The following is a 22,466-nucleotide window of genomic DNA, read 5'->3' on the forward strand; positions in this document are numbered from 1 at the left end:
GTATTTTATTCCATCGTGATTGCAAAATACTGATGTAATTAGGCTTTTAGCCCTTTTTAATTGCAAAATAAAAATCTAATTTTTAAGAAGTACGTAATGGTCTCTAATCACATTCTAAGATACGATGGTCGAACTAAATCCTGAGTTGAGATTTTGTTCTGCTCAGCCATCAATATAATTTTGAAAATGAAAATAAAAAATAGAATTCATACTATATATACTGACATAAGTTATGAAAAATTGGATTAGTTTTTATGCGAGCGAATCCAGTTCCTACGTTTTTTAATGTCTGATTATATTTCAACCACAATTAAGGTGTGATAATTATGTTATGCATTTTTTTACGTAACAAGAGAACAACATTACCATGGAGTGCAAGTGTTTTAAGTGCGTGGGAAAAAAGATTTGATAAAGAGTGAGCCGGAATTATTCCTTGAAGGAATTATCCCTCAAGGAATCCTCCCAGTACGATATCGCATTTTAAAAGTGAGTCGTTTCTGTAGTCATAATTTGAAATTATGAATCTTCAAATAATGTCAACTGATATTAGAAAAAACAATTATTGTATTTTTTCAAATATTAAGTCCTGTTTACACCTTGCGACGGAAATTGTTCCAACTTCTAACTAAAAAAATTTAATTTGTGATGAATTTGTCAATAATTTATCTTTTTCGGAGGGATTATTAAATCTGGAATGGAAATAAAATTCTAGCTGAATCGGGAATAACGCTAGACTCTAGGCATATAAATAGGTCTACATCGGTAGTACTTTTTTCCTGAGTAAATGGTGTAAAACTATTATCTGCTTCGGTGTTCCAGACCGTCTGGATTTCAGGAGAGAAGTGTGTGTATTCTTCAATGCTTTCGATGATAACAGTTTTTTTTATGGATGCAATAACCTCGCTTGCACTATCTCTGATAGCACCGGACACAACATATTTCTGTAGAAAGTGCGATAACTTTAATAGCTGTTGTTCAAGAGCCTATCTATAATATGCATGAATCAAAATAATGTAAGGACGGTAAAACAGCTTGCTGCTAGTTGCGAGTGAATGCATTGCTAAAGGAGTTGAAATTCCAGTACGTATGACCTTATTTCTCCAATACAGTGTTATTTCATAGATTTTAGAATGCGATCGATGATATAAATATTTTTTTACAGGTGCACTGAACTTTATTTTGGATAATTAATCATCATCTAATAATAGTTCAGAATGTTAGCGTTATTCCGAAAAATCGAAAGCTTCAATTAATCATATTTTTGATTCCGTATTTTCAATTAAAAAAATAAACTAACACCCGCGAACAAATGTGTCGTATAAAATATTCGGATCTTATTCATAGAATTTGTAAATCTTAATTAGCTTTGAATATGAGAAAATAATTAACGGCAATTTTGAATTAAAAATGCTTTAATCGCTGTTGAAGTAATTGTGTACTTGTTTACTATAATGTTTAAAAACAAAGACTGGTTTGGCGTAAATAACTTTCTATCTAGTTTTCATCGCAAACAAGTTAAAAAACAACAAATGATTCACAGACTGGGATTATCTAATCAAATGTTCATTTTTCACCGTGCATATTTTCACCTAACATTTGATAAAAAATTTCGATGTATCTAATCTTGGATATTCTGACGAATAATGGTTTTGCGACGTCATGAAGTGAAGGTATAACCATGCTGTTTTTGATATCTTCTTTATGGTTCTATCTCGGCCAAAAAAAAAAAAAAAAACATTTATGTTGCCCTAACAGTTCTTACGAGCCAATCATCCGACAATCGTAACTGTGGAAATTTGACTTTAAGATCGAGATCTGTGACACCAAAAACCATACAACACCAATTCTCAGACGAATCAATCAATCTACGCTAAGCGAAGTTTATACCCAATTCAAAATGACGAATCCTTACTGCGAATTAGACTTTTAAAGTCCCCTGGATATAAATTTGCATACAATTGTATTTGTTTCAAGTGAAACGTAGTTTGAAACTTTTTCCTTGCCATTTTGAACTCTGGACTTTTATCTTCTGATGCAAAATTAGCGGCCGATAAACTTCACTGACACCAGTTATGGAGCGACTGGTTCGAATTGAAACATTTTGTTTACAGGATCAAAATCAGCGGCCAGAAAAACTTTTGGATATATATTTTTTTCTTCGCCATTAAATATACACCAATTCGAATCACTGAATTTTTACTTTAGATTTGCCATCAGGGCAAGGTCGAAGGATAGCTTGTTTTCAGAATGAAACACTGTATTTGGTATATTGATTCACCGTTTCGAATTTTTCAGTTTTTTACTTCAAATTCAGAATTGATTGTTTGAAAAACCTTTCGAATAACTCTTGAAACCATAAAACTTCTCGCTAAAGTTTTTCAAGTGCTCACGAGCAGCGTGGCAAGACTAGAGAGTGATGTAATTTTCATGAAAACATCATAAATTTCAAAAATAATATATAATGCATCAAAACTAGGATTTGTAATAACGTGAATAATTAAAAATGGATGATAACAAAATTGGTAATCACCAAAGTAATAGATAATGAATTCGAATTGCATCAAACATTACTAATGTGATAAGAAATGGATTCGAATTGCAATAATCACGACTAAAGTAATGGGCCATCATTGTTGCATCATTATTACCACAATGTATTCGTGGATTCTAATTACAATAATCATAACTGCAGAATTGCTTTACTGATAACCGTTTTCCAGTATACGAACAGCTGAAGTCAAATATAACAGCAACCGAAATTGTGGTTATTTAAATAAAAAAGAGAAAAAAAATGCTCATGCAAGTGTGAAGGTCAGATGATTGACTGACAATATCACGAATAAATGATACTGAATATTCGGAGTTAACCAATTTTCATATTAACCGTTATATCGATAATTATAATTCATCAATTATTTAAACAGTACCATAATTTATCAATACATTAATTATTAAATTAATGCATAACGGGAGAGATACCTTACTTGTTAGAAATGTAATGAATAATACAGCGACGTGCCATTGTTAATTGTCAAAAAATGAATAGCTATGAAAGAATGTATTCATCATTGATAAATCAAAAGGTAATTGAATTTATAATCCATTAACAAAGCAATGCATTTTTAACAATCACTCAGGTGGTATTATATTAACTTGATAAAATACATGTCGATTGTTGTTAAGAGAGTTTAGGAACAACGGATGCTCTCTTATTAGGACTTTTTAAAATTATTTAGCAGAAATAAATAAGTGAAACACAGAATGCTAACGACACGGAATTTTAACACAATTGAAAGTGTGTCGACACAATCAATTAATTTCTTTGAAGTAATGTGATAATCGTAAGTAAATACAGTCTAAGCGTTGGCGAAAAAAAAATATATTTTTTTTTTCAAAAACCGATGCTTACTTTGGCCTGGATTTTTTTTTCAATCAGTTTATCGATGAATAATTCACCTAGTATTTAAATTGCGACTTTTTTTTTTTTGAAAAATAGATTAGAAAATAAATAATTTCAATTTAACAGTGTCACTCGCAAACATCCTGATGAATTCTTATTTATATTAATGAACTTATTATATATTTTGCATATCTCCCAAAAAAAAACAAAAAAAAAAAAAAAAAAACTCATTTACAAATGAAAAAAGAAAAAAAAAAACAGACAAGTGAAAAGTGAAGAAGTTTACCTTAATTTTGAATGAAAAGCTCGTCTTGTCACAAGAACGGTGCTACTTCCAAAGTCATGAAAACTTTCCGCAGGAGTATAAGAGCGGCTAGATTTTCTGAGGAAGTGTCGTTACCCGATCGACGCTCTAAGAAACACTGAGACTGAGAAAGCAAGTATCCAGTAATTTCATATATAATCGCGCCCTAAGCGAAAGCCTGCCGCAACCGATTCAACTCCGAAATTCCAAACACAGCATTCCTTAGCATAGTTTAATACATCGCATTGAAATTTTCACTAGTAATACAAGTTTTATTTTTCTGTATAAATATTATTATTATTATTTTTTAACTCTATAACTATTTCTAACTATAATTCCACGTGATTACTTTACCGAATAGATATGATACCGTCGTAGAATTATGTATATAATAGTATAAATCTGATTGTATTTAATAAAAATAATTCGTTATTTACAAAAGTTAATCACCTTGAAAAGAGAGCGGGATACGAGGCTGTTGGTCAAAATCGAATTTCTATTTAAAATGTATATTTACGAAATATTCATTGCTAGAGTTATAAATTGAATTTAATAATTTTTACTTTTCATTATTTGAATAGATAGAAAGTAAGTTCTCGTTAAGTCATTAGTTTCCATTGATTCTTCACCGATAACTAATTAACACTCCACATGGCTTGATCGAACAATCCAATTATCGTTTTTCGTCAAACGTTTAATTTTAATTGTTTATTTGATAGTGGCAGTTATTGGCCGTGAATAGTGCACTAGTGTCAATGATTAAAAACTGCGTGTTTGATAAATTTTTTAGGTCCATTACAAGTCATACATTAATTACGTCTTACGCAAAGGGGGTGAGAGGAAGTGACAAGGGTGGGGGGACATGCTTCGTGACGTCACATCAAATCTGAAATATTTATACAACTGAATGACCACGGGTGAAATGATTTATTAGAGATGAGTTAATACATTTTGAAATTTAAATTTGTTTGTATTTACACATTTCGGCACACGTGGCTTGGATTCATAACATTCGCACGCTGACTTGACAGCTGCCTTTAGTATGCATACACCGAAAGACCAATAACGTTTTAATTCGATTTTTACTTTCGACGTTTTTCTTTAGTTCTATTATTAATTTGTTATTTAAAATATATAAATTGTACAAGACATTGTTTTATAAACAATGAAGACCAAGCTCCATGGTTGGACGTGGAAGATGTTGACACTTCCAATTTTCCCATCGTTATCCAAAGAGATAGCTAAGTGGGTGCTGTATCAGTAATAAATAATGCAAGGAAATGGTTTCAAAGTCCATGAGCACAAAATGATTATTTTTTTTCCCCGTTTCTGTGTTCACAGAGGAGGAAAAAAGTTAAAAGTAATCAACCCGAAGATAAAAGTTTTTGACCAGATTTCGACGTTTGAAAGTCTGGAGAATCACCTCTGACCATTATTGCATTAACGTCCGTGTCTTTGTTTTTCAATTATTTAAATAAAAAAATTCCCAAAAGTCACCTAAAAATGATATTTTAAAAAAGGAAGCACAGATTTGAATGAAAATTGGTACTGCAAGGTTTTTGGGTTGCTAATGACGAATCTGAAGTCAGATTGCGAAATCCACAGGGGCGATCCAATACGATGGAAAAAAATCTAAAAAATATTCCGATTTTAGTAGAAATTTGTAAGTGAAGGTTTTTTGGGTTACTGATAATGAATACAAGCTCAGACTTCCAAAATTTGTAATGGTGGATCCCTTATAGTAGTTTAGAATAAAAGAAATCGTCATATCTTCGTGTAATATGAGATCTGAGGACTTTTAAATCGATAACCAGAAATCCGAATTTGTTGTTCGAAATTCTACTTGGATATTATTCTTTTTACAGTGTGAAAACGTGAAGTTCGAGGACTGGCACATGGCCAGCCTGAAACTGGTCTTTTCTTCTGGTTTTGGGTACCCATCTTACTGTCTGAGAACGTAAAAATTGTTATTAAAAAATAATCATAACATTAGGATTGCTGTTTCAATCAAGGTCTGAATTAAAAATTGCCAAATGAGTGACGTCACAAAAACAAGGGAGGGGGTGTCACATACATGTGTTTACTTGTGACCAGGACGAGGGGCCTGCGGGCAATTCACTTAAATTCAAGTTCACAATTTATTTTTAATATGTTTTCTCATTCAGCGTGTTATGCGGCACAATTTATCACTCTCAGTGTATTCTCAAATCTAGAATCCCAGCATTTATTGAACATTGCTGTACCAAATGGGAAAATAAATAATAAAATATTCATAGGCCGTAAATTGAGAAAGTGATACGACTTCATTTCGGTTTGACATGGAGTTGATACCACTTTCGAAAACAAGTTCCATGTAATTATGGGAGAACTCAATTAATTGTCAGACAAATGTTTATGCTCTGATGATAATAGTTATACGTATGCTATATCACCCCCTCTTTGATTACTGGTTGCGCATTGAAAATTTAATTTTTAACGAAACACATCTTCACTAAACACATTAATAGTTTATCGATTGTTATATGTAAATCACGTAGGTCATGAACTAGTTGTTTTCATTTATCAAACTACGTGAAATTTATCAAACATTTATCAAAATACGTGAATTCTAGACAAGTTTACCAATAACCAGTTTAGTTGTTACAAATCCACTGTTGTGGTCACACACACACACACACACACACACACACACACATGTATTAATTCATTTAATTCATTATTATTGGAAGTCAAGACACATATTCTTCATTATTGGATATAATCCATACTCATGAAGACGAAGTGTATCTTGCGTTAAAGTGGTAGCACTGCGAGATATAAATGGAACAACAATCAAGGTATCCGTTAGCGAATCACCGTAAAGTTTACATCCCGCATTCACCGGTCGTGCATATTTGTTGATAAAACAAACTTACCTTCAAGTGAAGTTCGATCGTCATTGTCCTAGAATCTCGTTCATGATGACTACACGTAGTGCCGCCTTGCTCAGCCATTCCAACTACCCAGAGTCGTAACGATCAACTTTAGCGCCCAAGGCAAGTGCTTGAGGCTGCGCCATGCCTAAATAAAATATTGAAGTTCTTACAATCAGTTATTACTTGTTATTACAACAGAGTGTATCCATAATTAGAACATAATCGAACATGTCTATCTAACTAATAGACAGGGCATCGTTTTTATGGAAATCGTTCAATGTAAGATTAGTTTAGATAAATATATCCAATTTCACGGTGTTACATGTTTTGCGAGCTATACCTTGAAGAAAAAAAATGTCAGATAATAATGTGCTCCAAATTTGTTTGAAAAATTACTACACCAAAGTGAATTACTAGAAGTATTTTAGAAGCATGAAATTGCTTATTTCACGATGACACGTTTCATCTACTAGACGCTGTAGGCATTTTTCTCAAAATAAATTGATGTGAACAGATCTGATGAATTTTCACCACCTCGTATCTGGCAATGCACGCTATAAAAATGTCTCTATTCGTGTTATTGATTAAATCTTTCATGAAAAATAATCTGGGGCGACATATTTGACAATATTAACCTAAAAAGTAGAAAAATTAAAACGCCGATTTTTTTTCGTCTCGGAAGACAATGATGATGTCATCTTTTTTACCATCCAGCCCAATGACGTAGACAATTAAGTTCTAGAACTTTAAATTAAAAAGTTGAAAAAAATTTCAAGGCCCTGTAAACGTTGAGAGACTCATAATACCGAGAATCGTCCAAGAAGCCCAACTAATTCTAGCTTTCAGGGTAATACCTCCGCGTTTTTATCAGGAGATTGTACGTTGCAGTAATTTCAGATTTGTCAAATTTATTCTAACCTGAAAGGTACCACCCGTACCAGAAATTACTTAAATGGAATTTTCAGACGAGAAGTTCTGAAGTTTAGTCAATAATTTTTCTGTACAAACTAACACTATATCTTAAATTCATTCTTATCAGTAAAATCAGGAAACATACGATTATTTTTCTGTAGCAATGAACTTTGTAGAAACGAGCTCTTGTCTTAAGATCTGTATGATCCTGGAGGCGATAAATCGTTCCAAAACACCAAGATGTCGTAATATAATTGAAATTCATTGAGTATATAGCAAGTTACTGACACGATACGAATGTAAAAGCCGAAACCGAAAATGACTTTACTGCACTAGTCAATGAATATCACATTTCTTTCCGCTTAGTTACGCCGAAATAAGAATCACAAGTTTAATCTATTTACGGATTTAACATACCGCATTCAGACTTTCAACTCTATATACTAGTCTTTCTAACTAGTACTTGGTCTTTTTTTTTATGAGCTAGTTTTGAATTATCACTAAAATCTCCTCTATCTTCTCCGCAGAGTAACGTAGCTGTACATCTTTCTCGCAGAAAAGTCTAACCTTGATTATTTGGTCTGGTTTGATCGTGTTTTGGTAGTCCCAGGCGTAGATTTCGACGTATTCAAAATATTCCGCTTTTCTTTTTCCATGAAAGTATCTGATATAACGGTTTCTTGCCTTCTCTACCTAAACATGTTATTATATTTCGCCCCATGATTCTTTTAGCCGCTGACTCCCCCAGCTTTCATGCGGTGCGTTATGATAAGCAAATAAATATCTGTCCATTAGTGATGATATTTTCTCCGCTGTGGCTTTTATCTTGCATCGCTTTATCAATTTCTTATTTAAATGACCTCGCGTCCATCTCAGCCAAACCATTCGTTGCCGGATAGTATGGTGCAGTCTTTTTATGTGTTATTCCATTCACTCTGCAGAAGCGCTGGATCTCTTCCGAAGCAAACTGACGTCTGTTATCCGATATGGTATTGAAAAAAGATCCTATTTTAAGCCTAAACTTGGCAATTTCCATTTCTTTCACGGTTAGGTTCAAAGTATAACGTCTTCGAAACCTCCGCAGGACCTCGGCATCCTTTATCGTAGAATGTAGATACCGAGAACAGTACCTATAATAATTTGCATCACAGCATGATTTTGAATAACTTTCCAGCCATGTACCAAACTATAAAATAGTAGTTATTGAAAATGTCCGTCCTTTTTTCATGTCATGAGAATGATATTTCATTTATGATCGAATACAATCACGACATAGGTGTTCACGACATCTCTGTCGTGAACGACTAATTCCATTTTTAGCTAAACTGGAATCTTAAAATGATCAGCATTAGTCTTAGGTAGTTCACGAGCGACTTAATTTGGAAGAGTGATTTTATAGACAAACTATGCTTATAGTAAAACGTATATAAACACAGTACATAGCTCGTGATGAATATTCGCGTCATTATTATAGCTAGTATTAGAAATACATATTACATGTGCTTACATTATTGAACTGTTGGATATTTATACTTGTTTGGATAGAAATAAAAAAATACTAATACTGATTGTTCTTTTCTTTTATGACATTACTCAAACTTTAGTGCTACTGAAACATTGCTTAATGCATTCAATTGTAGTACTCACGTCAAACCACGCCGAGATTTAGTGAGTAATCGAATAGTGATACTAGTACTTAGTACTCTCGGTCGCATTATGTTAACCTGCGGCACGCTTTCAAACGCGGGAACAAGATGCGCCTGGGCGCCCCTAGCGGCAAATGCGCAAGTTACTGATAACTAAGGCAGAACTTCTTTATAAGACGCGAAGACTTCAAGGCCTTCACATAGGAGGATTGGGATGTAGCGTCAAAATGGGTTATACTAAGGTATCGCGGATAATGATAGGTACAAATATTGAGCAGGTAGATCTCTCAAGGTTCCGAATAATACTAGGCTTTCGTTCGACGAAAAATCATGGATTTATTTATAAGAAAAAAAAAAAAACAATACTAAGAGCCAAATTCCAAATAGAATTTAACAAGGCCTCACCTGCAAGGGCACCACCAAACATGTTAATAATGGATGTTATCCCGCAAGGATTCTTTGAAGTCAATTATTTCTGATATTAAATACAGTGTCTATTTAAACTTATGAAATCTTCAATTGAGAATGTCAAATTCATTTCGGAAGCATTTATCAAATAATTAAATATCAAGCAATAATTAATTTACGCTATGTTAGAAGTACGCTGTATTGGAAGATATATCAATTAATTATTTCAATATCAATAGACAAATTATAAGTAGACGATCCGTAAATAAATAGACTAGACTGACTCGTGTACTTCAATTGCTAAAAATTATAATATCTGAAGATAGTTCGCACTTTACAGTGAATACCCACCGTCCGAAAGCGATCAAATTATTTTTATAAATTTATAACCATCGTTCTGATATGGCTGGGAGTTGCATCTTCATACGCCTTGATACCTGGGTACTTAGTGACCTCAATGCAACTTTTGCAAAGAAAAATGAGGTAAGTTTTAGGGACCTACATTATAAACACAGACTTCAGAAAAATTGAGACGTTTGTTATAAAATATGGCAAAATTGTGTCGTTGCATCAGCAACAAATGCAAAATAATTTAGAGTATTTAAGAGTACTCGCAAACAAAATTATTCTTTTTCATATGATTTTAGCTACGAAATAATGTCTCGTATCAAAAATAATTTTCTATTAATTTTTCACTTGCGTTTAATACATAACCTATCATTGTATTAAACAAATTTATCTTCTCCGGCAAAAAGTGATTCCGATCTTGACTAGTTTTCGCCGTTCCCCACGGTATATTTGAAAATAACTGTACAGAAGAGTTTTGCGAAAACTTGTTTCGTTCAAATATGACGATTTCGAATATGACGGAGAATTGATTAGAAATTATTCTCGTTACCGAAAATTACTGCGTACTCGATTTCGTATCTATCGTAAAAAAATCTGCAACTTTGTAACATCGATATATATGTAACGAGGTTAGAATTTCAATCGCGACTTTTCTTAAAAGAAAATGAGTAAAATTTAATAGAAATGTCTGTATATAGATCGAAAGCTAAATCTATCAAGAGTTGCCTAATGACCATGAAAATTAATGCTTAATCCAAAACTCAGCGCGACTAATTAAATGTCAGATACAAAGTTTTATAAATAGTTTCGAGAATCCCCAATCGAAGCCAGGCACCCGATCAAGTATATATAAAGAACTGACACCGAGTCTCGATTCACTCACGTGAATCGTTTCTCAATTCACAGATAATCTGATGTGGAACAAGGTATATTATCCGTATAGACAACGCGACTCCACGCGCTTTTTTCTCCCGCAGTTGATTCTAGCGTGAAATCAAGCACGCCTAATCTGTTCGCCGAATGACGGTGACGGCGTGTGTGTGTTGCTCCGTCCTCTATGTACCACCAGGATTCCGTTCACGTAGAGGAAATAATTAACCGCGTATAATAAGAATTGCGGATGAAATGATGGCACCGCGTGTGTGTTGAAAAATCCGGACAAGTGGGTGAAAAACGTTTCAAGATCCGCGTCAGTTACAGTTCATCGGTTCTCGAAGGTCCCGAGTGCTGATTGGCCATCGATTTCCAGTTTCCTTCCAGGATGCGTTTCGTTCTGTCGTCTTAACAAGGACGCGAACCGCCTATAAGAGACACCGCACGAGTCTCCAAACGGTAGTTGATTTCCGAATAGCGTTGTGCCCTCGCCCGATAGTCGCTCCTCGAAGAAGCTCTCGAGACCCCACCACCTAGGTATAAGGACTACTTAAACAAGGACCTTCGACTGGTGGTCGCAAGCAGGTGACGGTGGCGAGACAGAACGGATCGGCGAAGATGCCGCGGAGCTTAGCGAAAGGACTCCTCGTCCTCCTGGCAGTCAATTCCGCGGCTTGCTCTTTCGCTCCTCCGAGTCACGGAGGTGCAGCGGAATCCGCACTCTCCCTGAGCGACATAACGCAGCGGAAGAGCGGCTCGGAATACGTCGCTCTGGGTGACGGGAGGACCAGTAATTCCGAGAGTAAAGGATTCGACAAAGGCGAGAAGGGTGTCCATGGCCTAAACGAAGACCGTGGTCACTACGATGATCGGGACAGTAACCAGAAAGGATACGACGTCGGTAAGCACAGCTCGGGACAGAGTCAGTCGGCCAATCAGGGGAACAACGAGTTCAAACAGCACGGAAGCGGGGAGTACAAAAAGGGTTATCACAAGAGTGGCTTCACCAACAACTACCACAAGGACGAGTCGGGGAACAAGGCCAGCTTCTACGAGGACAGCGACGACGAACGCGGCCACAGAGGATACGACAATCGCGCCGGTTATTACGGGCAGAAGGCTGACGACGGTTACAGAGACGGAAGGTACGAAGGAGCCTTCAACGGGAGGAACAACGGGCATCAAGGATTGTACGATAACAGTGCGAGGTGAGTCGTCCTTTTCCATTATTTTTGATAGTACCTGGTGTTGCGAGAAAATCCAATTGCGGGAAAATACCGCTGAATTTCACTGACATTTGCACTCTTCGATGTAACTAAAGTTTCGTTCAATTTTTTCCCTGAAATTAAAACCGTACTTTAATTATTTATTTATGTCAGACACGCACAAATATATGAGTTTTAAATACGTATCCGAAAATTGGTTTATAGTAGGACTTCTAATTTTGCGCTTTCGAAATTTTTCAAGCGAAATTCTTATCAAGTGTCCACTTTCAGTATACAAAGTTTATCAACAACCTTTCGATACACCAAAAACTGATCGATGAACCAAAGACTTATAACATCCAAATAGCCTTCAAATCAAAATGTTCATTTTAATACTAAATTCACGGATTATCCGACAAATGGCAATTCTTACGCTTTTATTAACTCCCCCCCCCCTCCCCCCCCCCGCATCCTTTCCAAAATTCTATCAGTGATACGTATTACGCACAGAAAATACATTTATGACATCAGGAAGATTTTAAGAATGAAGTGTTTGTGAAAATTTATAGTTTAGCAGACCACTTTGAGTCTATTAACGTCACGTCGAAGGACGGAGAACTTCTGCTCCCATCTCCTGGGAAATTCATTACAGGTATTAATTTTTGGAACCGTTTAAAATTTTGCGTAGATACGATAACCGGCAAGGCCATTCCGGAGGTTACGACGACAATCGATATCATGACGACAGAAGAAACTACCTTCAAGATGGTTCTGGCAGATACTACGACAGGAATGGAAACGAAGTTTATTACCGCAGAGATCAGCCCTACCAGCAACCTTACCACAGTCACGCTCATTACCCACAAGCACCTTTAGTCTCTGGACCACTCTACTCCAAGGATTACCTGGACGCTCCACCACCCAGGTATATTTCCTCCGAGGAGTCCTACAGGGATGGAAGAAGATTTGGGTAATTGTTGAGACGTTGTGTTTTGCGACATCGCACCACTAGACAATATGACGCCAATTACACAGCTGAGATGATAATTATTCCTACGATTGTGTCTAGCTGATATAACATGGCCGTCGTGTACTTTAGTTACGTGTGTGACGCTTCTTTCAAAAAAAAAATGTCACATATGCTACCTGCGTTACCCAAATTAGCGAAGCAAAGCAAATTACACTTAACCCAGTGTCTGTTTATTTAAAAGATCGAAGAAAAAAAATTAGCTACGGTCAGCGGTCAATCACCCTGCGATTCTTTGGACCGTGATCGTGAGTTGCCCAGAAATTCTGAGCTTGTCATGCTCTCTGGACTGAGCATTAGTTCTGCTTGTAGTGTACCGTTGAGGAATTAGCGTAGACTTTATTTTCTCTCTCTCTCTCTATTCATATCTTTCAAACATGCTGAGAGATAAATTACTTGGTCGCGTATGAAATTTTGAAATGCCCATTTCTGGTCACGGAAAACTTGATGAATTTTAGAATGAGTCTTTCAGAGGAACTAGTCAGAGTTGTCGTTGACAAATAGCACAAATATGATATCGGTCAGGTTGTAATTATTTATTTCTATCAAAGTTTACTCTGTTCAAACGATGAATGTTTCTATTTCTAGAAGTTATCAACGGTGGTAAAGTAGATCAGAAAAATTATCGATTTGTATCAACCGATTCAGTTCTTAAAAAAAGTGATTTGATCAGTTTTGTAGCTACCGTTAATTACTGATTATATTGATAACTTCGTGATAGTTATTGTGACTAAAGAAACTCATCTGAATCGCAACTTATTTCAATAGTTTTCTTTCCAAATTATTTTCAAGCATTAAGTCTGTCACGAAATAATCACACGATAACTGAATCTGTAATTTCGTACCTATCTACAATCAAATTAACTCGTTACAATACCGGTTGGCTTAATTAACTATAGCTTCTTGGAATGCAAACTTAAACTAGGTTACTTTTTTCGAAATTTTTTGTTTCACATAAAGTATGTGTAATTTCAAATAGCGGGCATGTGCGCGTAACGCAATAGCGTGATCAAAGGTGACACGTCAAGACAGGAACTTCGGTAAAAAGACGTAGCGGAAATTGTTACGAGAGCGTATAGCGTCAAATCCAGCTCCATTACGTTACGAACCGACGTACCTGGCGACTCTGGACGATTTCTCGCACTGTATTATTTAAAAGTTTTCAGTCATTTTCAGCATTAAATAGTTACGAAAAGAAATACTGAGTCAAACCTCAACCTACATGTTCACATCAGTTACAAATCTATGCATATTATCACCCTAGTGACAAGTTTTTAAAAATATATTTCCATGGATTTTTCTGTATAATTTTGTTAACATTTGTCCGTAGAACCCATTAATTTTTTTAATATTTTGAATCCAACATATTTTTTCCGACTATCGGTTGTAAATCGCAATGAATATTCTTCTCGAAAACACTTAGATTCACCCTACATTTCTGATAATGATTCATCTTTTTATGAAACCTGTAATTACTGTTCTGAAAATTATCATTGTATAGGTGTTCACGCAAAGGAAATAATTTTTTTGAACATTTTTAATAAGAAGCTGTGCTATTCGGTTTTTGAACTTTGATTTTATTCCATCTGAAAAGCTCTGAATTCTTCTCAGACTCTCGTTTCACTACCTCTAAATAATTACTAACTGTTATGAATTGTTTTAAATTTCCTTAGAAAAAGAATTGGACGTTGCATCGGCACGTTCCGCATTCATATTGTGGCTCAATTTACTGAATCAAATTTAAATTTAACCGTATAAAAATTGTTTTTCTTTTACACTTATTACATGTAATACACTGATGAAATAAAATTACCAAAATGAAATAACTCAATTTATTTGAACAACCACGGTTCACTTGATTCAGAACACGGGTTCTGAACCAATTAATCTTCAATAGGCTCCACCGTTAGACGTAGAAACCGAATACCTTGAATTCTATTCATGTGCATGAAGAAATCTTGCACAAGAACTTGAAAGCTCGCGGCATATTACGAAAGCAGAAATGTATGAAATTAAATACAGAATGACATTGAGAAACACAGAGAAATCAGAGATTTTCGGAAAAATTCATACCCTAATACGAAAATTTAGAAATTGACAGCAATTTTCTGAATATATCGTACCTAAAATTTTCTTACTCATTACACGGAGAGAAAAGATGGTATGATTTAAGTGATATTCGTTTGATTCGACTAAATCTTATAGTCAAATGCGGAGAACACAATACTTGCTTAATTCAACGAAATACTTGTGACAACTTGATTAATATAGAACTGAATCAAGCCTTTGAATGGCGATGCTGACTACCAATTTATTCACGATAACACGGCATGAGTTCCTTGCAATATTGTGAATTTTATATCAAGAGAATGTGTGATTGGAATGACTAAAAATTTGATTGAACGCACCGTCACCATTTTTTTTTTCAGCAATAGGAAATTTTTCTATTATAACAAATTGAGCTTGTTTTCATTCACAATTTGTTGGGTCAAGAATTTTAAAGCTTGAAGCATGTACTGATATTTTTTGTTACAAAATCTTTTGCGTTGACTGAACACGTCAGAGTTATTCAAGCGTACCATTAATACTTCTGTTGACTCAATATTTCGCGAGAATCACGCAATATTTAATAGATAAAACCAACCGCAATCTTATTGTTGTAAACGTAGAAGCATACATGGAACATGTCTCAATAGTTTTCGTTTATTTGAAGTCAAGATCAATTTCGATAACTCGAAATTTGATATTAATGCGCTTCTAACGGTTGGAACAGCTTTACTGACCAATGTATTTTGTATTTTGTATGACCAATGTACGACGAATATATTCTCTACTTGTTTCGAAGCACGTGGTGTATCTTTCACCTTGTAAAGAAAATGATGCAATTGATAGCATTCAATCGTTGTAAAATTTTTGTTAGTTTTATTCATGTATGTACAACTCATTTTATATGAAGTACCTAATTGTTTTTGTCAACGAACATCCGACTTGGAAGAACAATGTATAAACTTCGAATGAGATGATATTAAGTTGATTTAATTTCAGAAACATATCAAAAGTTTCACTCGGTCGTTGGGATCGAGAAATGCTTTTGTCGAATCAAGGAATTCGCTTGACTAAATCATTTTGACAAACGAACTAAATCGAAATTGTCGAATTAAATTCGTCGTATTTGAAACAAATAAGGAATACTAGATTGAAGTGAATGGACTCAAAAAAAAAAAAAAAAAAAAAAAAAACATCTATTTTGTTTCTTCAAGAATTCCTTTTCCTCTGCATATAATCTCGATTCACAATTTCGCCATTAAGATATTTTTCGGATGAATACAGAGAGAAATACGCAAAGTAGTAAAACTTCACCAGGACTTTAAAATTGAGTAAAGTTAAACCATGGAAATAAAATTTGGGCATTATCATCCGCAGATATTTTCCAAATCGGAGAGACTATCATGAAACGGAATATTACTATCCTGGACCGAGTCGCACGTATGACGATCCTTACATTAGAGGTGGTGGTGGCTACCGTGGGGGTAGTTACGGAAGTGGTCATTCGCGAGGATACCGGAAAGCTTACCACCAACCATTGGACGCCCATTACGGATACAGAAGATCATACTGAGTGCATACTCGATCCAACAGTGTTTACGAAACTTATACTACACGTACAAAAGATGAATGAATAATAAATAAACGAAAAAAATTTGTTGTTAATGTGAATAAATTTTTACTATAAATTGTAAATATATGTCAGAGTCAGAAGGACCTCGTTCGTCCCGTTGTTTTGTACGTCGTCCATGCTTACTATGATCCATAAACGAGATCAGAACCGATCTGTCGGCTTTCCCGGTCAAGACTGATCTCTGCTCTCAGCTTGTCGCGATCCCTACCCCTCTTGTTTATCTACTCTCTCACCTAATCCGGTGACTGTGACTAATTCTAAGTTCGGTGTTTGTCCCATAACATCTAGTTTCATGTATAGCCCAGCTCGCAATAAATGAATTCTCAACGAATAAGTTAAACTCATTTATTAACAATTATATATAGTAATGGGTCTAGGCTTCATTGTTCTTTGGAAGTATATTTACTGAGGTGAAAGTAACATGCGTACTAAATACTCAAGGTCAAGTACACCAGGCAATCCAAGGCTATCAAAACGATTGGGTATGAAATTTCTGGAAAATGATTATTCGATCAATTCTAGCTGACATTAGTCCTCTCGTATAGGAAGTGATGCAAGCATTAATTGTGCATCATTGAGTGACGAATGTAACTGCAAAAAATGTCAAGTAACTCACAAAATAACTTACGATCATCATCTTGCTGCATAACCAAGGAATTGTCATAAACGATTCGATTAAACATCGTCAGAAATACATTGAACGCGTTGAAACACGTCCGACGTACCCAATTGTACTCGGGGTCTATGACATCATCCATGGTGCCTTAACCCCCTGTTTCATTGCTTGAATTTTTGACATAATACACGTTAGAATTTGGCAAATGATTTGATGAAGTGAATACTGTCACGTGGGAAAATGTAAATGTTTCCCAGTAACACGTGGTACTGACCAGTTTGAAACATTCAATGCCAACTGAGTTGGGAGCAAGTTTCAGTTTTTTTACGTAATCTTGTTATAACCAATGTATGAAGGAACTGCTTGAATCGATAGGAATGGCAGTTTTTTTTTCGATTTGAAATATGATGTTATAATTATCGCAATGCGTGTACTGTCATAATCCGGGTGACACTGAGTGTAACAAATGAAAGTTTATTAATTTTATACAGTCGTTTTTATTAGCGATAAATAAACTTACATATCTTTACAGTAACAATATACGTCGTAACTCTCTGAAAATATATAATATCTATCATAATTTGTAGATAATATAATAATATCTGTTTATGTTATGATAAATTTATTCGACACTTAAAAAGATAAACAGAAAACGTAACCGTATCTCAAACAATCGCAATCAATGCTCGATATAATGTGTATATATATATATATATATATATATATATATATATATATATATATATATATATATATATACTATATAATTACCTCTTAATTGAATTTATCTTCCAATAAAATGTTTCAATAAATTCAACTGTTGTGATTTCACACGTTGCGTTTCACCGAAGAGAGACTTTCGTTTTATATAAATAAATAAATTGAGGAAAAAAAACGAAAAAACTTTGAATCCAAGTGTGATAAAATGTCAATAAGGCTCTCATTGCGAGATCCTCGCGCGTGTAAATTTTACAATATAGGTATAATATTTACAAATACATACGTGTGCCTCTGTGTGTGTGTGTGTGTGTGTGTGTGCGTGTGTGTATTTATGTTTGTGTTTGTGTGAGGAATGAGTCGAGTTTATCAAAGTTTTATCGTTTTCTCCAACATCATAATGGGTTTCACCTAATCATGAAATTTTAAAGACGATTACCAACATTGTCTAATTTTAATATAAACAAAGCGATCAAATACTAATTTGACACATGAAACGCGACTGCAACGATTAACAACACGCTAGTATAGAGAATAAAAGGTGACATATGAATGATAGTAGAATGACAATATATACGATGATATAAAGATTTTAGGTGAAAAAAAGCAAACACTCTCGATTAGGTCGGCGTTTACGTAACGTAACGAGTGAAGCGAATGCATCTGAATAACAAATTTAATTCCGCATTATCGTGTATTGAATACATAATATTAATTAAAACTTACAATTTCTTTGTCAAATAGATCTGCCTATCAATATGGCTGCCGCGTAACTCAATATACATATTAATTAATTAATGACTCTCAGCCTCAAGCTGGCATCACATCGATGTAGAAATAAAAATTCGTGCGAGTTATGATGCAAAAACGCCTCACGTTTTATCTTTTTAGCGACTGAACTTATTTTAGATAACGTTCTATTATACAGTTCTTCGTCGATGTGCAGCCAGCCTCGGTTATTAATTTTCGTATAATATATAGGTTTAAGGTATGCAGATTGACAATCGTATTTGGATAAATCTTATTACTGTTACGTTATAGATATAGTATGCCGCGATTCGGGTGTAACAATTCACGTTACACCGATAAAAGTAATTCTTAGACTGTGATTCTCTGATCCAATATAATTTTTTGTTTTTATCTGCCTTAAAAAAAGCTTTGCTTGGCGTAAGAAAGTTTTCTACTAATTTCAAGTTGATTAGTTTAATGAAATACTTTGCTTCAGTCGTGTCAAGGAAATGGATTCACAGTATCATTGAATTACATTATTTTATAAAGTTAATAGAAAATTTTTCAATTTCAAATGTAATGACGACCTTTTTTTTTACGTCAAGTAAACTTTTTTCAAATCAAATAAAACTATTTCATTAAATCCATAGAGATTCATAATCTAAGAAATATTTTTCTTCGTGTATTTAGATATATTTCTATTACATGCTAGACTGAATATAATATTTTTTCACTAGTAGTTTTCGTATTGTTAAATGTATTAGATGTATTTATTTGAATTTTCAAAGCTACAGGTAAGTTTTATGCATATATATTAGAGTGGTCCTTAGTTAGGGGGTTTCAGAGCTTTACCTCAACTCTAAGATAAAAGTGTCTTATGGAAATAGCATTAGAAAAACTTTTTTTCTCAGTATATATTTTATTCTAAAAGTAATAATCTTAAAAAAAAATTTGTAACTGTAAGGTTTTAATTGACATTAGTGCTACTTTCTGGCAAAAAATTCACATAATCATCTCAAGCAATCTCTACGAATTGCACACCCTCGAAATGTGACTTTTTTTAAATTTATTTAGAAGTGCAATTCGTTTAGATTTGCTCGTATTCTGATGTGAAATTTTTTTTTACAGTTAGTAGCACTAATGCCCACTAAAAACTCGCTGTTATAGATTTTCTTTGAATATTATTACTCTTGCAAAAAAATATATACCGAGGAAACAAGTTTTTCCCATTTTATTTCCATGAGAAACTTCGATCGCAAAGCAGACTATCCCAGAGTTGAGGTAGAAATCTGAAAAAATTAGGCAACTGTTTTCGAATTATTTAAAGTTGATTTGGGGGGTGGGGCGGCAAAAATTCGTCAACACCCTAGACAAAGACCACCCTAATATACATATATATGTATATATAGGATATAATATGTAAGGGTTTATAGGTAACTGTTACAGTATAAATTTCGTTCACGAATTTAGATATCATCATCGAATATAACAACAATAATTTTTATAATGCATTTATTTTATATCAGTTTGTGTGCAGTGTATGCCTGCGTGTTTATGTATGTATGTAAATAATTTGATATTTATATAATTAAATAAATTGGTAAAAATCTATACATACATAATACACTACGATGCATACCTTGAATTCTAAATTCGTGAAAAATTTTGAACGTCACATTAATTCTCTTATTGTAATTCATATAACCATGGGTAAAAGGTTCGACCAGCAGTAGCTGGTGCAATATTTATCGGTAGTGAGATGATATTTTTTGACCGCAAGAAATATCAAATCACTTTCCATAGCTATTGTACCACCGAAAATAATAATATATCAAAGCCAGCAAACTGCAGTAAAGGGACATGCGTGAAATTCCCAATAAATGATAATTGCATAGCATTATCAACTATGAATCGTGTGTTTATGAACGCTATTTATTACCGTTACCAGTTACGTGCAAAGCAGCAGTTTATAACTGCAAATTAACTTGCGTTTTCACTCAAAACGTCCTCTAAATCTGAGATGACTTGATTAAAAAATGTCTTAGATCTTTTTCGTGCCACCAAAACGCTTCTGTCGCGTATATACAAGTGTTTATATCGTTCACGTAAATGGAATATATTCAACTCATCGAATTGGTCCTGTCCCAACAAAAATCCTATTTCTGATGGTGATATAGTTACAGACCGAAACCTGTAATCATTTTTTCCTCTGCTTGATCCCGAATAATAGAGGCGTTACATGAACACGATGATTCCAGATTTTTTTGTTTTTCATCTATTATACGTGCCTTATTTATTTTATTTTTATGACTTTTTTTTTTATTTTATTTTATTTTTTTTATTTTTCTTTCAGTATTCTTATTATCGTTTTCTTTTATTTTTCTTATTTTTTATGGCCTACGTAGGTCTAGGTCCAATTTATTTCTTTTCTTTTAAATATTTTTCCGTACGAATTTCCGTAAGTTTGATTTAAAGTTTATAACTGACTTAATAATTTATAAAGTATAAAACATACTTAGATACAATATTTTTATAATTATGCATACCTATTGTTATTATATATACATGTAATAATTTAAATTTCAAAAGACATCGTTTTCTTTTCACAATACAAACTCACAGCAAATTATCATAGGTATCATCGCATATGTATACCTAGTACCATTACTCCCAAAACAGTATAAAAAAAAAAAGTATGATATAATTGATATTCAAGCGCGCATAAGAAAAAAAAAAAAAAAAAAAAGCACGAACATCTCCGTTTCAACAATTTAACAATTTTTGTCATTTCTCGTGTGTGTGTGTGTGTGTGTGTGTGTGTGTGTCACAGTGTATACCCATACATATAATATATAACTATGAGTACATAATAGCAGGCGCATTTTCCACGCCGATAGGAAATATCAAAAAATGACCTCGTCAAACCTTTCTGTATTAAAGGTATATGTATATATTGCCTTAATAATGTTAAAAAGACGTATCTGAAGTGTATAAGCATTTGTATTATATGTTATTATTTGTCATATTTATATTCGATGGCATTACCACGGCTCACAGTGAGCGTTATTATTTAAGGAGATTCAGTTCCGAAAAACAACAATTCTTTGAAAAGCAGTTTTTTTATTAACACGTATGATTTTCACCGATCATGTTGGTCTTGCAGTTGTTATTTAATGATTGTATGACACGTGTTCCTTCAATTAATTTCGTAGGATTTTTCCACAAATCTCCTACGTCAAGTAAAAATATTTTAATGCAATCAATTAATAACAGCTACACGAAACTTACTTTTGAAAGGTTGCGGGTACTAAATCCCCTCAAATAAATGCAAACATCGTAAGTATCTCTTACTTGTCAATAGATATACCGATATTTTGTAAAAATTTATAATCTCCGACAGATAGCAGCTACCAATGTGCAAATTGTTAACGTATAAAAATTAATCTTACAATCATAATCATTTACAAAATTCAAAACATTCTCTTGAACGAGACTGTACAGCATAACCACTTTCTGATTCAGGCAGAGTAGATAGATGTTAAATTAGGTTGATTTCGATTTCGTGTGGTACATATAATTAATATAGTACTACGTAATACGTACGTAGTTATATTGTCGTTTAATTGTGGATAATATTGTGTTTTATTATTCACCATGAACAGTAATATCAATAGCTTATTTGGACAT

The 22,466-nt window shown here is 33.9% G+C and overlaps 1 protein-coding gene across 2 annotated transcripts; it reads left to right on the forward strand.

Annotated features, from left to right (window-relative positions):
• Positions 1–11,018: 11,018 nt before the first annotated feature.
• Positions 11,019–16,734, forward strand: LOC124410664. Of its 2 annotated transcripts, none has more exons than XM_046889224.1 (3): positions 11,019–12,014; positions 12,700–12,936; positions 16,462–16,734. In XM_046889224.1, the coding sequence occupies exons 1-3, from the start codon at positions 11,425–11,427 to the stop codon at positions 16,655–16,657; spliced, it is 1,023 nt and encodes a 340-aa protein (XP_046745180.1). In that variant the 5' UTR covers positions 11,019–11,424; the 3' UTR covers positions 16,658–16,734. The 2 variants fall into 2 exon arrangements, with proteins under 2 accessions (XP_046745180.1, XP_046745170.1); XM_046889214.1 differs by having other exon boundaries at positions 11,021–12,014; positions 12,700–12,981.
• Positions 16,735–22,466: the final 5,732 nt, after the last annotated feature.

This window comes from Diprion similis, chromosome 1, assembly GCF_021155765.1.
Source record: "Diprion similis isolate iyDipSimi1 chromosome 1, iyDipSimi1.1, whole genome shotgun sequence".
Lineage (NCBI taxonomy): Eukaryota > Metazoa > Arthropoda > Insecta > Hymenoptera > Diprionidae > Diprion > Diprion similis.